Genomic DNA, 15,319 nt, shown 5'->3' on the forward strand with positions numbered 1-15,319 from the left:
CCAACGTGAACTGCCCTTGTTTCAATTTAAGCCCGTAGCTTCTTGTCTTATCCACAGAGGTTAAAGAGAACAACTTTTCTTCCTTGTAACAACCTTTTATGTACTTGAAAACTGTTCATGTCCCTGTCCCCGCCCCAGTCTTCTCTTCTCCAGACTAAACAAGTCCAATTTTTTCAATCTTCTATCATAGGTCATGTTTTCTAGACCTTTGATCATTTTTGTTGCTCTGCTCTGGACTTTCTCCAATTTGTCTACATCTTCCCTGATATGTGGTTCTCAGAACTGGACACAATACCCAGTTGAGGTGTTATCAGCTCAGAGTAAAGTAGAAGAATTACTTCTCATGTCTTGCTTCCATCCCAGAATGATGTTTACTTTTTTTGCAACAGTGTTGTTATACTTTTGATTCATAATTAGCTTGTGATTCCACTATAACCCTGAGATCCCTTTCTGCAGTACTTCTTCCTAGACAGTCATTTCCCATTTTGTATGTGTGCAATTTATTGTTCCTAAGTGGAGTACTTGGCATTTGTCCTTAATGAATTTCATCCTATTTACTTCAGACCATTTTCTCCAGTTTGTCCAGATCATTTTGAATTTTAATACTGTCCTCCAGAGCACTTGCAACCATTCCCAGCTTGGTATTGTCCACAAACTTTATAAGTGTACTCTCTATGCCATTAGCCCTGATGAAGATATTGAACAGAACTGGACCCAGGACTGATCCCTTTGGGACTCCACTTGATATGCCCTTTCATCTTGACTCTGAACCACTGATAACTACTCTCTGGAAACGGTTTTCCAACCAGCTAGTTGTATTTCCCTAGTTTCTTTATGAGAAGGTCATGCGAGACAGTACGAAAAGCATTACTAAAGTCAAGATATACCACATCTACCACTTCCCCCCTCCCCACCACAAGGCTTGTTACCCTGTCAAAGAAAGCTATTAGGTTAATTTGACATGATTTGTTCTTGACAAATCCATACTGACTCTTATTTATCACCTTATCTTCCAGGTGTTTGCAAATCGCTTTTGCATAATACCCCAGAGGTTGGCCCTTGTGTGAGTAGTCCTATTGAGCAGCTGGCTTAAGTGGGAATACTTAGCAAGCATTACTCAGCATGAGGAAGGGTAGCAGAACTGGGCTCCAAGTTATTTGCAGTTTCAGGGTGCTTTTGTTGACTTATCTTGTAATAATTTCATACGTATTTGAAATGTATCCCCAACAAGGCTTTACCAAAGGCATTGATAAATACTTGGAGACTGTGTATTGCTAGTACCTAGTTGTAGTTACCTGTGCTAAGAGAAGGGTAACCAGTTCTCATGCTTCAGGATGACTGCAGCCAGGGATCAGGTAGGCCTGCTGCCTTTTCTATGTACACACTGCGGAGCTAGACATATGCATTGCAGAAAGGTTTGGGTTGCCTCTGATACATCAGTTGGGCCTCAGAGCACTTAAGCATGTGCTTAACTTTAAGAATATAAATAGTCCAATTGACATTAATGCTACGTATATGTTCAAAGTAAGCACATGCGTCAACACTTTGCCTGATCAGGCTTAGTAGCCACTGCAGGCCTTGATGGCCCAACCAGCTGATCTGATATGTTAAGATCTCTGTGCCCAGGTTTTAGGTCACTGGATGTGTTTTGTAGCCTTATTTTTACCATCTGCTATGTTATATCAGTTGACCTCTTCTGTGGGAAACAGCAATAATTTCCCTATGACAGAATGCATAAGGAAAGGATTGAAGCAGTTAAGGAGATGAAATGGGAAGGGCAATCAAGTGTGTTGGAGACGAACTAGAAAGTTTTCAGTAGTTTTAACAGCAGCGTATTTCATGAACTGTCATACAGTGTTTCCCTAAAGTATTACTCTGGAGTCAGCCCGCATATTTATTAAGAGGAAACATTTAAAGGACCACTAGCTGCAATACACTGGAGAGAGAAAGTGTGGAAGATGAGACTGACAAGGAAGAAACATCCAAACTCTGTCAGATAAACTTGATGAAACTTTAATCAGATGATTAAGAGACAGCATAAACCTTTGCATTTGGGGTTTGTTTTGTTTTTTTTAAACCAGTGTCCTAAATGAATCATCCCATTTGGAACCAGCTTGCTGGTAACACGTACATGCACCCACAGACATACACACGTATGCACCTACAGGCATATATACACATGCACAACCAAGATTCCTTCAGAATTGGTTTGATGTTGAGCAAGCGAGTAAACTTCAGATTTCAGCAACATACTGGGATTTGCACTACTTATTGGATTGGGGGGAAATGTAATAATATCAGAGCATGTGCCTTAAGACAGCATTAAACCAATTCTCCACCTTCTTTAAGTCCATTAGACATAAAGTGGATAAGTAGCATTGGCTTGTGCTCCTTCCCAGCAGACAAAGTTGTGGGATATTTTTTACAGACAGTGATTCAGATCCTTCTTCCAGTAAGAGCCATCCAGCTCCATGCAACTTCAGTGGGTGTAACTGAGAGTAGAATTTAGTCTAGTATATCCTAGAATAATTAAAATGGGAGATAGAAATTCTGGTTTGGCTTGATTTTTAAAAAGAGCCTGTCACAGTTACTAGGCTATCTGCACCGCTGTCCCTTCTTGGGGATTTTGAGTGCAGCCCCAGCAGTTGTCAAGTCATGGACCCCCACCTCTCCTGGGGTGGAACTCTGCAGTTCGCCACTCTCAGACTAGCACCTGGATTTACAGTCCCCTAGGTGCCAGCCATGACTAACTCAGCAGGTCCAATGGGGGCCAGATCCTGCAGAGGTTTCTCTTTGGGAGCCTCTGACAGCATACCTTTGCAGTGAAACTGTGTCTCCAAAACAGGGCATGATTTATTTTGCCCAAAAGGTACACAGTGCAGAGAGGTGGATTTAAAATAACAAAGACTTGCATAGATATTGCCTGGCCTAAACTTAACCTTGCCATCCATAACTCGGGAGGGTCTGGCTTATTTCCCTTCTCTGATTTGGGAGAAACAGCCTATGCTGTTTGAAGCCTGGTCCCTCTCTCAGACTTCTCCCTGAAACATCCTGGCCAGTTTCTCTAACCACTTCCCCTCCCTTTCTGCCAGGTTTAGGTTTCCTTAACAATCAAGCCTATTAGGTCATGTCGTGCATCCCTTATTGCCAATGCAGGATTGCTCAGCACACTGTATTTCCCATTGATTTGTCCATTCCAGTTTTAAGTGACTCTAACAACAGGGACTTCAAAGCTCCCTTAGTGTATCTAACCATTGGGATTGTTTGCCAGTACCCCGGTAACGATTCCTCTCCATCTTCAGTGTTTACAGCCTTCAAAAACTGGTAGACACTTATCAAATCCCCCGTTTAGTCTTCTTCTATCCCCATGTATGGTAGCAGGTAACATATTCACTTCTAATTCACACAGGTGCTTTTTGGCATACATTCCTAGATGCTTTCAAAATCCCCAGCCAAGATTTTCAGATGGGACTAGTGATTCTGGGGTGCCTCAATTTTTGGCTGTTCAACTTGGGGCTCATTAAAGAGGTCTGATTTTCAAAGGCACAGCACTTTCTACAAATTAGATCCCTTTAAGGTGTCTCAAGTTGGCCATTCAAAAGTTAAGGCTCCCCAAATCATTAGTCAAGAATATTAGCTTTTCCTGGACATAAGAACATAGGATTCATTATGGTATATAAGACCACTAGTCTGTCTAGTCAGGTAACTTGACTCTGTCAGTGGTCTTAACCTAACAATTCATAAAAAGGAATGATATCCCCTTGTTTTTGTTATTTATTTAATAGTGCAAGCCTATGTGGGATGGGATCTCCCTTCTGAACCCCACGAGCGATCAATAAATGCTATGAAGAATGAAATTTGCTTTTTTCTCTTAATTTTGGACTAACTTATTCTTTATTATTGCTGTTTTCATGAGTAGCATAACAGTGGGCTAAGGAGCTGCATCTTCCAACGTGCATGCTTCAGTTCTCTTAGCAGACCATGGGGAGGCCTCCAAAAGCTGCCCTTGACATGCTGAGATGTTTCCAGTATTCCCTGTTTCCCTCCATACCCTAGTTGCTGAATTCTCCCACTACCACTAAGTGGCCTCATCCCTCCCCTAGCAGTCTGTAAAAATCCACCGAGAGCTAAATTCATAGCTGGTATAAATTGGCATAGCTCCACCAGCTAAGGCTTTGGCTCCAGAATGCATTCTCTCTCTAGCTGCCAAGTCTTTCTGCTACCCTCATTCGCGTTAAGTGACTTGACCTGATGCCCAGCTAACCTCAACTCACAAATATACTGACCCAAATTCCTCCCAAGGGTCATACCATCCTAATTTCTTCTGACATTTCAAACCTCTGCAGCTCAGTTGTCAAACATTCCCAGTTTCTAAGTGTCTTCTACCTGGAAATCATATGACATCTTAAGGGTTAACCGGCCCATTCGTTAAATTCTTTTTAAAAAGGGAGGGGAGGCACACTTGTATTTTCAGATATAATCAAGGTAATTTCCCTTTGTTCACCAAGCTTTCCACACTGCAGATGAAAGAATGTCATTACTGGATGAAAACCATGTTATCAATACTACTTCCCTGCAAATACGTAAAATACATGTGCAAATCCCATTGCTCAAAAATTATATGGGCAGTAAACCAATGTTCCCTCTAATTTTTGACAGGCCGTGTGCGCAAAAAATTTCTTCTGTGCAAATTTTTGAAGCAGAGTTCAAATTTGTGTGCCATGAGTCAAATGCGCCCAAGCGACTAAAATGCTTATACATTTAAAACGTTTTAATTTGCAATTTGTGATAATAATAGTTTTACACCATGTTATTTTATAAATGTCATTTTTAAATACTTAGACAAAGGAAATTTAACCTCCTTTCCCCTTCCCCCCCTTGCCAGCTAATAGAATCTGGCTGTGTTGATAGAATGCGGGCAAACAATGTCAAAAGTCGCCAGTAAATGATATTTCGGCCTGGCTCCGATTTAGTATTTCATTTTTTGTGCGCGCGGTGTTTAGGATCTGTGTGCACACGCACACAGCTTAGAGGGAACAGTGCCATAAACTGAACCTTCCAAAGCCCATGAGTGCCCATTATACAGTTACCCTGTGGAACTAGCCACAGCATTTTCAGTCTGAAAGTATTGATGATGATTATGATTTTCATAATACAGATGAAATCGGTTCTTCACTGAAGGAATTACTAAATCCAGATAGAATCTGATCTGCGATATAGTTAGGATTTCCAAAGCTAAGCAAGGTCTGACTGGATGAATATTTGGATAGGAGACCTCCAAGGAATACCTAAGTGCAAAAGGAAATGACACTGGTGACTAAGTAAGGGGCACTCTTGCTTCTGAGTCCATTCTGAACAGATACTCCAGCAGAGTGCTGAGAATGCCATCTGTTGGGTGAGATGTGAAACTGACCTCTTGCCTTCATTAAAGACCCCAAAGGACTGTTTGAAGAGTAGAGGTGTTACCCACAATGTCATGCCCAGACTTCCAGTTGAGTGATTCTGACCACCTAAATTCTCCTTGTATTTTCAGTTAAATATTTTTTTCTTCCTATTTAGTTCTAAATTGTCATGTAGATTTGCTGTGTGCTGTTAATAAGTGTCACCCCAGAAGTGGCTGTATTTCAGTGAGTGAACTCTGTAGTTCAATAAAATGGACAGTGCAAGGAGTATGATGAGTTCCTCATCAAATGATTAATACTTTGGCACTATTTCCTGTTGAAGGGGCGTGCTGAATAGTACACCACAGAAATATGTCAGAAATAACTGGACACAACTGGACTTGTGATGAGGTTGAGTGCGTCTCCTAAGAGGTGTGAATTCCCTCACTGCTGTTGAAACTTAGGAGAATTGAGGGTTTGCACCACAGTACACTCTCCATTCACCAGCAGTATGGCACCAACTTCAGCCCACTCTGAACTAGAAAACATTTATATTTTATCACCTATCTCTTAAATCCAGTTAATAGATAGGCAAGGTGGTTAGATGCCTGGAGAGGAAAGGAACATGAAATAGCTACCAATCAAGGCATGAAAGAAATCCTTAAAGGGTCAGGATCGAATATGCATAGAAAGACATCTTATATTTGGCTTTACTCTTTTAATTCTTTCAGTGCCAGGGAATTCCTTCTGAGATCACAAGTACAAAACGCATTTTGGAAAGAAGTTAGGAGCAAAGTAGAGATGGCTTGAAATCCTTTCAGGGTTTTTGGTTTTGAGGGGGGGGTTTTAAGATGAGAAACCTAAGTGATTCAAACTGACATTGTCTAGCACTAAAATACTGCTCAATTTCAATTGACAATACATCATCTCTCTTTGCTGCATTTGCCCTGACAAATGATAAACTGCAAAGCTACTTTTTTCCCCTCAACCCCCCGGCCCTACTGAACAATCGTACTATGCAGCTGCAACCCTTGGAGTCTACCTTGGTGCAGAGTTCTGCATGAACCAGCAGAAGGAGCTCCAAGTCTGGTCAAGACTTGTGTAACTGCCTCCCTGTGCCTAGGGAAAAGCAGCGTGACTTCTGTGCCTGGAAATCTTTCCTTATCTATTTTGAATTCTGTTCACAGAGGCAGCCTGAGATTGCAGCATTCTTCACTGGGAAGGAGCTTTACTCATTTTTTCTGGTTAAATTGCAATAGAGTTATGGCTTTGCATATAAAAAAAATCCTTAAAGAGACAATTTAGCACATCTACTTGCAGCTCTGATGAGGGAGGAAACCAGCTCAGTTCAGATACAAATATATTAACCCTTCATTCATTCTGAGAACTAATCTTGTTCTGAGGTTTTGAAGATGTTCTGGTAAGTGGGATTTTTCTTCCACATCCGGTGTTTCACCGAGACCAGAAATACACAGATACCTGAAGAAAGGCCATTCTTGTGGCGTTTTTATCTGCTGTTGGAGGTGACATGTTGAAAACCTCACGAGAAAAGCTACTCTTGTGGGATTGCCGAATTTACTCTGCAGAGCACAAATACTCATATTTGCATGCACACAAATGCAAGGGCAAAATAACACATGCCTCCATGTCTGTAGCTGTAGTAATTGCATGAACAGGTTAGACGTACAATTTTGACAGTTTAGTTCCTCTTTGCTTTCACCTGGTGCCCAGGGTAGCTGGAGCAAATTTGCCCCCTCCTTCTATGCAAATTAGATCAGCCTCAGGACTTTTCTAATTTAGGTAAACTGCCATGGTCATGGATCACTGGAACATAGCATGATTTGGCCACATTCCCTGTCACACTTTATCTTCTGCCACTACGTGGAGTGAGCCACCAGGGATTATTATAGAGCTGGCTATGCCGGTTCTATACCAGGTGGGGATTTCCCCATGCCACAGGTATCTTCAGATGCTGAACTAGAGTCTAGATGCCTGAGCAATCTAATTGGAGGATGGAGGTATCCTGCTGTCTCTATGATATCCTAGAGCCAAACCATTTAAGATTGACCCTGGCCCCTGTCTGTAATGATGGGACATCAAGCACTCAGTGGAACTGGCATTCTACTGTGCAAGGATCTTACTCAAGATTCACAAATGTGAGGTAGGAAAAATAAAGTTGTAAACGCATGAGATTAGCAAATCTGATCAAGCATCCAAGAGCCTACCAAAGAGGTGAAGGAACCAAACAGATTGTTGTTTTCAGCTTGACTTGGAACACATAACTGTGATGCAGTTGGATAGGGTTACTAAGTCATGAATCATGCAGCAACTTTTGCCCATGTTAAAAATGAAAAAGGATGACTGTACTTCCTGGACTGGATAGAGAGCAACGTGGGTGGTAGTATTTGTTATCAGATAAAACAAATAGTCGTTTAATTTCTTTGAAGAAATCAGTCCCATTTCCATATTCCTCGTCTCGAAGCACAATTTGAAGAAATCCAGGAAATGTTTCAATTCAGTCTGAAGTCTTATTGGTTTTTAACCAGACTTGATTGGTATTTACTATAACAAAGGGGAGGAAATTACTTCTTTTCCCTCTCCAGACTATTAAAGTCTTAGCTTGTTATAATAGAAGGACCTATATAATGATGCACCAACATTAAAAGGTTGGCAGCTTAGTTTCACATTATAATGCATTGCATTTTTTGAGAGTTTAATTCTTTGCCTGTAATTGGTTTGAACATGTATCGCACCTCCCATCCCCGGATCCCAAAGCACTGGCATGTGAAAGTCTGTGTTTGTGTGCTGGTAGAGACACATGCAGAGAATCTAATTTCTTTTATGCCAATCACCGTGGTATCTAGGTGCTAATTGTAATATTTTGCCTTCTCTAGCACCTCCCACCTGCGGATCTCAAAGCGTTTTACAAACATTAATTAATTTAGCTTCATAACCCTCATATGAGGAAGGTGGGTATTGTCCCCATTTTTCAGATGGGAAAACTGATCACAATAGGCTGGCCCACAATCTCCTGCAGTATAACCCCGGGGAGCAGGAGATCTCCATAATGTTCCCCCCACATCGTTTTGTCGGGGGGCTGCCCTACCCACAGAATGAGTAGCAGGTTCTGCAGGCAACAGAGGGGATCCACAGAAGGCCAGAACTTTCTGCATTTGCTTCAAAGCTCTGATGTTTCCTCTGCTCTCCCCTGCTTCCTGGCAGTGTAGCTTCCACTTTATCACACTGCCCAAGGAGCTTGCTTAAGAAGGGAATTACACTTCATGAATGGTCTCAGCAAGAAGGAAGTATAACCAGTGGGCATATTACCTTTCCCTGGTAATCTCCACAAGCATAGTAATGGTTGTCCCCTCAGCCCCACCATCCTCAGTTAAGGGCTACCCATCCTCTACCTCCCCCACAATCACTCATGTGGATTCCAGCTCCATAGAGCATCCTCTGCAGAGTTCTGTGTCTTAAAGACAGTGGACCCCTCACCCCTTCTGCATCAGAGGAGGCACTCTCTGGCCCAGAGAGATTGTAATTTGCTCAAGGTCACATAGAAATTATGTGACAGAGCCATTAATAGACACCAGGACTTCAGACTCACTGTCTTATACCTCAGCCACAAGGCCATCCTTTCTTTGGAATACCTCACCTGGAAGATAGGGCTGGAAAGTTAGCAGGCAGTGACTCTGGTGAGATTTCCCAGTACTTTCTAGTTTAGAAGCTGAAACCAGGCTGGTGAATTTAAAACAAACCGCTAGCGAAAAATCCTACAGGACTTAGTAGAGGAAGCAATGACTTCTGTCTTTTGAAACGAACAAATGGAATTCTATAGAAGAGGTACAGTTCTCTACAATGTAACAATTCTATAGACAAGACTTCACCTTTTCAATAATAGAGGGATTTCTAGATAACTGTATCTAATGGTTCTATAGGGCTCTCATGGCTTAAATTATATAGGACTTTTCCATAAGAGAAAAGCAAAACTCCACCAGAACAAAAGTAATTGATCTTTCTCAAATCTCCAACTAGCTTGCCAGTTTAGGTTGCATTTGGAGTGATAATTTAAGTTAGTTGCTAATTTCATCCCTAGAATTGCCTTCTGCTGCTCATGTCCCCACTGTGTGGGGCCTTGGTTTTTAAAGCTATAGCAAGTAATATCATGAGTACGGTTTTTGACCCAACTGAACTCTGACTGACCTCTTTCTTTTTCCCTTCCCCACCATCAATGCAGGTGTCAGCTACTCCAGGTCGGTTCCTCCAGCCTATCCACCACCCCAGGATCCATTAAATCAGGGACAATACATGGTGACAGATGGCATATCCCAGTCCCAGGTCTTCGAGTTCACCGAACCCAAACGCAGCCAGTCACCATTCTGGCAAAATTTCAGCAGGTTAACGCCATTCAAAAAATAATACCTAGAGTGAGATGGAGAATTTTAAAATAAAAATTTTAAAAAATTAAAAATAAAAATAAATAAATAAAATTATATTTATAGATGGACCTTTTTTCGGAGAAGCACTGTTGCAATTAAAAAGAATTATACACACACACACACACACACACATATATATATATATATATATATATATATATATATATAAATATATATATATATAGAAGGACCAAAAACTTTTTTTTGTTGTTTTTGGGAAGCAAACTACTACTAGATACTAGGAAGCACCAATGACTTCTACTCATGTGTCCGATTTTGTTTTATTTAATTGGTCAGACAACATCATTTTTTCTCTTCATTTTTTTTTTTTTGTCCAACTTGTCATTGTCTCTCCAGGACGATTTCTTGCTCGTTGTGAGTTTGTCACTGAAGTTTCTTGCAGGCCACATTGGTGTATATTTTATTTTATTTATGCCTTTTATTTTTCTATTTTAGAGGTGGGGAAGATCTCTGCTCCCTTCCCTCTTTGCTCCCCCCACCCCTTGACTGTCCCCAAACTTCCTGTTTCAATGAACAGCATTTTCCCCCCAGCATTCTCTGTTCTGAGTCGTTCCAGTCTGGGTGTGCTCTGTTATGCACTGTGATATGCTGCTCAGTACTTCTATTGCTTTAACTGTTTTTATATGTGTTCTTGGGCCAGGGAGGGGGGTATAAACAAACAAAAGGGGGGAACAGATCTTTATTATGTGAGAGGTGACTTCTGTTCAATTGATTTGTTGCATTTTTAACTGTGTTTCATTTCAATGCTGTGTGTTTCAATCACACATGCCATTCCCAGTAAGATTGAAAGAGAACAATGGAGGCTTTTTTGTTTCGTATTTTATTTTATTTTCTCCAGAGATTTTTTTTTTTTAGCTGAGAAATTACCCCGTGAGATGTCCAATTCTAGGTAGAGAAAAATTAGTTATTGAACACAAACAAAATGGCCAGTGTTCCTTCTGCAGGAACTAACTCAGAGGACCCATCCTCTCTGCCACACACACACACACGCGTAGCACCACTGTTATGAACCATTGATTACAGTTTACAGGAGCAACGATCCTAGATGTAACAGCCATTGCTGTACTTGCTTTCTGGTCTGTTATGTTTTATTTAAGTATCCCTAGGTTTGCCTTGAGCCCCAAATTACCAACCGGACATTAGCTGACAATGATGACCTATTAGGTTAAGGATCATTGCTTAAGTAATCGAAAACATTTACTCAACATTTAATGCCTCCAACCTGTGGAAGAGTTTGAAAACTGCCTTTCAGAAAAGATTGCATTGAAATCAGTGTGGCCTGAGACGTCTTGCCATTGACCAGGACTACATATCCAAATGTAGATCAGGAATCAGACTAATCTAAACTGTAGCAATGGTTCAGCAAACTTGCACCGTTGTCAATAGGCTGCACAGTAATTAGTTAACCTCTCTGTGTCTCTTTCTCTCTCTTTTTCTCACTCTGTGTATTCAGAGCTGCATTTTCAATGACACCTCCTACAATTTCACCCTCACCTCAAACACACTAGTTTGCATGTACGGAAGCCTGCAGTTCGGCTCACAAAACAGATCATTGCACACACGATGCCTTTTTGCTTGGGCAAATGTGGATGTTTTGCTCATATAAAAAGGTGTACGTGAAAATTTCGCAGGTGCTGTTTTGTAGTCTCCTTTGAAAATGTGGGGTGAAATGATCCAAACCCTAATTTGTATTGACTCTTTTGTTTTTAATCTTATCGGCCATCCAAGCAAATCAGGCTAGCTACTGATGTAGAGAAATACACCGGGGGGTAGGGGAGTACAGATTTAATTTTTCACCTGAAAAACAAGAACCTGTGAAGGCCACCAGTGAATGATTTCAATATTTCCAGGCAGCTTATTCTCTTGTAGGGCTAGAGCAAGCACTAAGATAAAGACACCATGCCATGTTATAAGGGAGTGACCATATTTCCCATTTAAAGCACAAAGATTATCTCGGCACTTTCTTTGCTACTTGAGAAAATACAAATAAGCAGCAAAGAAAGTCTAGTATTTTAAAGAGAGGAAGGCTCCCCCCCCCCACCCCCCTATATGTAAATGATATATAAAAAAAAGTCCAATCAGGAGGTAACACAATTTTTATATCAGAAACATTTTTAAAATACTCTTTTGTATCTCTGCTTTTTTTATGGCTAACAGCTCAGATTTTAATACAGAATATGTGGCAATTATTATTTTTGTTTGTTTAATAGGATGGGTGTTTAGAGAAGTGAACGAGACGATTCCTCAAAAGTTGTAACGTAAAGGATGAAACAAAACGTCTTACACTTTCTGAATGGCTGGAGAGAGACACAGAGAGAGAGACAGATTAGAGCCTCCTTGTCAATATGATGAAAATTACACCTATACCTTTGCCTTTTTAATTGCTTAAGGGAGAAAAGTAACAAGCACGTTAGTTAAGCCTGTTCATTTACTGTTTTGTGCCTCTGAGAGTGAGAATAAAACATCCATTATTTTTATGAGAAGATGCTTCCTTAATATTCAGCACTAGAAAAAAGAAACAACACGGCCACACCATTATTTGCATCATAAATCGAGATTCCCTTGATCTGACAAGGCCACTTGTTGGACTCACAGCTTCTTGCTTACGTGGAAAACCAAAACCAAATAGCTTTGCTATCTTCAAACTACCTGCACCAAAACCAGGCAGCAGGTAAAGCAGATGCAGGCCTCAGTTCCAGAGCAAAGCGGATTTGGCCCTCAGTTGTGGCATTCAAGAAAGCTCTTCCCATCCCTAAGTTGCCAAGGTGCTGCAAGAAATGAAGCATTAATAGAAAGGCAAACCAGCAATGGGTCCCACTTTTACTTACTTATTAATTATGAAATAGAGAGCTGGGTTGGGTGGTCTTGTATACTTGAAAGCTCCAGAAACACATTATATCTGATCAAACTGGGGGTAATTTTTGACTTCGCATGTTATATAGATTTTCATTTCAATACCAGACAAGAGGAACCCACATACTGTTCCATGGGCAATAGAACCAGAGATTGTAACAGACTTAGATGTAGAATTTCTCCAGCTGAAACTATATATATATATAATATAAAAACCTCCTCTTCCGTAGGTAAATGATACTCATTACCCCTTGACCTAGCAGAGGATGTAAGTTCAAGATTTTTGCCTCCCCACCCTCTCCAAAAGATAAAACAAGAACCAACCTAGGTGCATCTAACAGTTGTAAATAGAAAATAATACATAGAAAAATATATTTGAAATCTGTTTCAGTTCTTGGATGGGCACTAGCCATCCATTGCAACGTTATTGATAGTACACTGTGGTGCTTTGGGTTTCTGGTTTTGTTCTCTTTATGCTCTGTCATCTTTTCATTGCAGCTACATTTCAGGGAACATGTATATTTAGTAGCTTTTGTAAGTTCTGCATGGCATCACCACGCTTATTTTTCCTTGAGAAGATCAAAAGAGTCTGGAGGAGTTTAAAGGCACTATGATGATGCGGACTTGTAGCAGAGAATAAAAAAGAACAATCAAGGGTTTTAAAATACATGTTTGAAGCCAAATACTGATATTTTAGTGCTTTTGGGGTTTTAACAGTATGGGCAAAAAAAAATGGATTTTGGTAACCCAGCTGATCCACACTTGCCAGTTTTATTATTTTGTTTATATTGGACTGTTTGACCCTGTCAAACAAGTGTCTAAGTTGTGTGTATAAAACAAAACAAAAAAAAGTGTTGAAAAAAAGTGTTGTAAAGACACTGAGCCTTATGAAAATATTTATGGAGTTAAATAAAAAGAAATGAAAAGGCATCTGAAGGCATTTTTAAATCATTTTCCTACGCAGAGTGGTCTTACTCTTTTCCCCAAGGATGTGCAAGAATTGTCTGGATGGGGGGGGCCAGTTTGTCAACAAAGCAGCCAGAAGCGATTCATATGGAACCAGAAAAGGGGTTGGAGTGTCTCCTGAGAAATAACCCACACTCCTTGCCCATGCCCGCCGCTGAACTGAGCGGAAACAATTGATTAAGGATGAAAGGTTCAATTCTTATTGGCTTTCAAGTCCAATTCTGCACTAAATAGAGTTCAAGGGGAGTCTTCCCCAGAAACATTGTTTTAAATGATGGATTTGATTACTAAATTCTGGTCAGCTTTACAACGGAAGAGAAAGGCCACCCAACAGACCTCAAGTTGCTAATACACTGATGTTAACATAAGAAAGATTCCTGAGCATATTGATAGTATAGCAGAGGCCGTATTTTTCTGAGCAGGAAGCCAGTGCCTCTGGCCTGAGTGAGTGCCAAACATTAGTTTGCAGTTAAGACAACTCCAGTTATTTAACACTGGTGTTCAGATCAGTTAGTAACCCAAGCAATTCCCATGCTGATACCAGTGTATCTAGAATGTATAGAGACGACACTGTAAGTGCCCAGAAGTGGCTGCATCCAAACAGATACCAATCTCAACAATAACTCTCTCTCTCTCTAAAACAATGAGGAGTCCTTGTGGCACCTTAGAGACTAACAAATTTATTTGGGCATAAGCCCAAGGACTTCTCATTTTGTTTTTGCTGATGAAGACTAACACGGCTACCACTTAAATCTCTCTCCCTCTGTCTCCCCTTCCCTTTCACACTCTGTATTCCCGATGCTTTCCTGGGTGACTGGTAGTCAGCATGCTAGCATGGTGCGGGACTGGAGGATCAGCCCACTCATGCTGGCAAACCAATCAGCAAGGGGAATAAAAAAATAAAAGGAAAAATCATCAGTGCTACATGAATTACAGAGAGAATGCTGCAGCATTGCAAGCAGAGTGCTTATTCCAGAGTCTGTCTGGGCTAAGAAGTGAGGTCAATGGAATAAAACCTCACGGATTTGCCATTTCCTTCTCTTCCACCAATACACCGAAAAAGCGTCATCGTATTGTATAAATTTTGCTTGCAGTGGAGAAGATATGGATGATTCTTCTATTACAATGACGTTATTTCTGTTATACCAAATGATTGATGTGGATTGGACCTATGGGGTTTTTTGTTTTGCCTTGAGGACGTTGGTGAAATAGCTGTTTATTACTTGTTTGGTTTTTATAAATGTACATGATTTTTAACCTAAATGTCCCTTTAATTTTCTACTTTCCAGTTGGCTTAGTGGACAGAGCCAATCGAAGACTGGTTCAACCATTAAAACATTCAGGTTTTATGTAGGTACAAGTTTTATTCATTTTTGTTTTCTTGGTCTTTCTTCAAACATCAGGCATTCAGACAAGTAACAATGGGCTTCTGGCATTCAGCATTCACAGATAGCCATGGATTTCATTTGGTATAGCAGGAGAGAGGCCAGATTTTAACACCTTGGGCTGCTCCACTGGGCCATATTTTGTTCTCATATACTACTCAGAGTAACTTTCTGATTTCTGTGGTGATATTCCCAATTTACACCGGTGGACCAGGCCCTGATTCAGCAATTCATTGAAGTGCATGCTTAACTTTAAATGCTGAAGTGCTTTGCT

The 15,319-nt window shown here is 40.6% G+C and overlaps 1 protein-coding gene across 13 annotated transcripts in view; it reads left to right on the plus strand.

Moving 5' to 3' along the window:
• ARHGEF9 (Cdc42 guanine nucleotide exchange factor 9) overlaps positions 1-14,973 on the plus strand; it is a 307,760-nt gene extending 292,787 nt beyond the window's left edge. For 11 of the 13 annotated variants that reach the window (XM_073361040.1, XM_073361039.1, XM_073361050.1 and 8 more), the window contains one exon: positions 9,619-9,957. In XM_073361040.1, coding sequence (XP_073217141.1) covers positions 9,619-9,800 — 182 coding nt within the window. In that variant the 3' untranslated portion in view covers positions 9,801-9,957. Of the gene's footprint in view, positions 1-9,618; positions 9,958-12,051 lie in introns of those variants that run through there. The other 2 variants (XM_073361041.1, XM_073361042.1) reach the window with 2 other exon arrangements.
• The last annotated feature ends 346 nt before the right edge of the window (positions 14,974-15,319 follow it).

The sequence above is a fragment of the Lepidochelys kempii genome, chromosome 9, assembly GCF_965140265.1.
Source record: "Lepidochelys kempii isolate rLepKem1 chromosome 9, rLepKem1.hap2, whole genome shotgun sequence".
In the NCBI taxonomy this organism is placed as follows: domain Eukaryota; kingdom Metazoa; phylum Chordata; order Testudines; family Cheloniidae; genus Lepidochelys; species Lepidochelys kempii.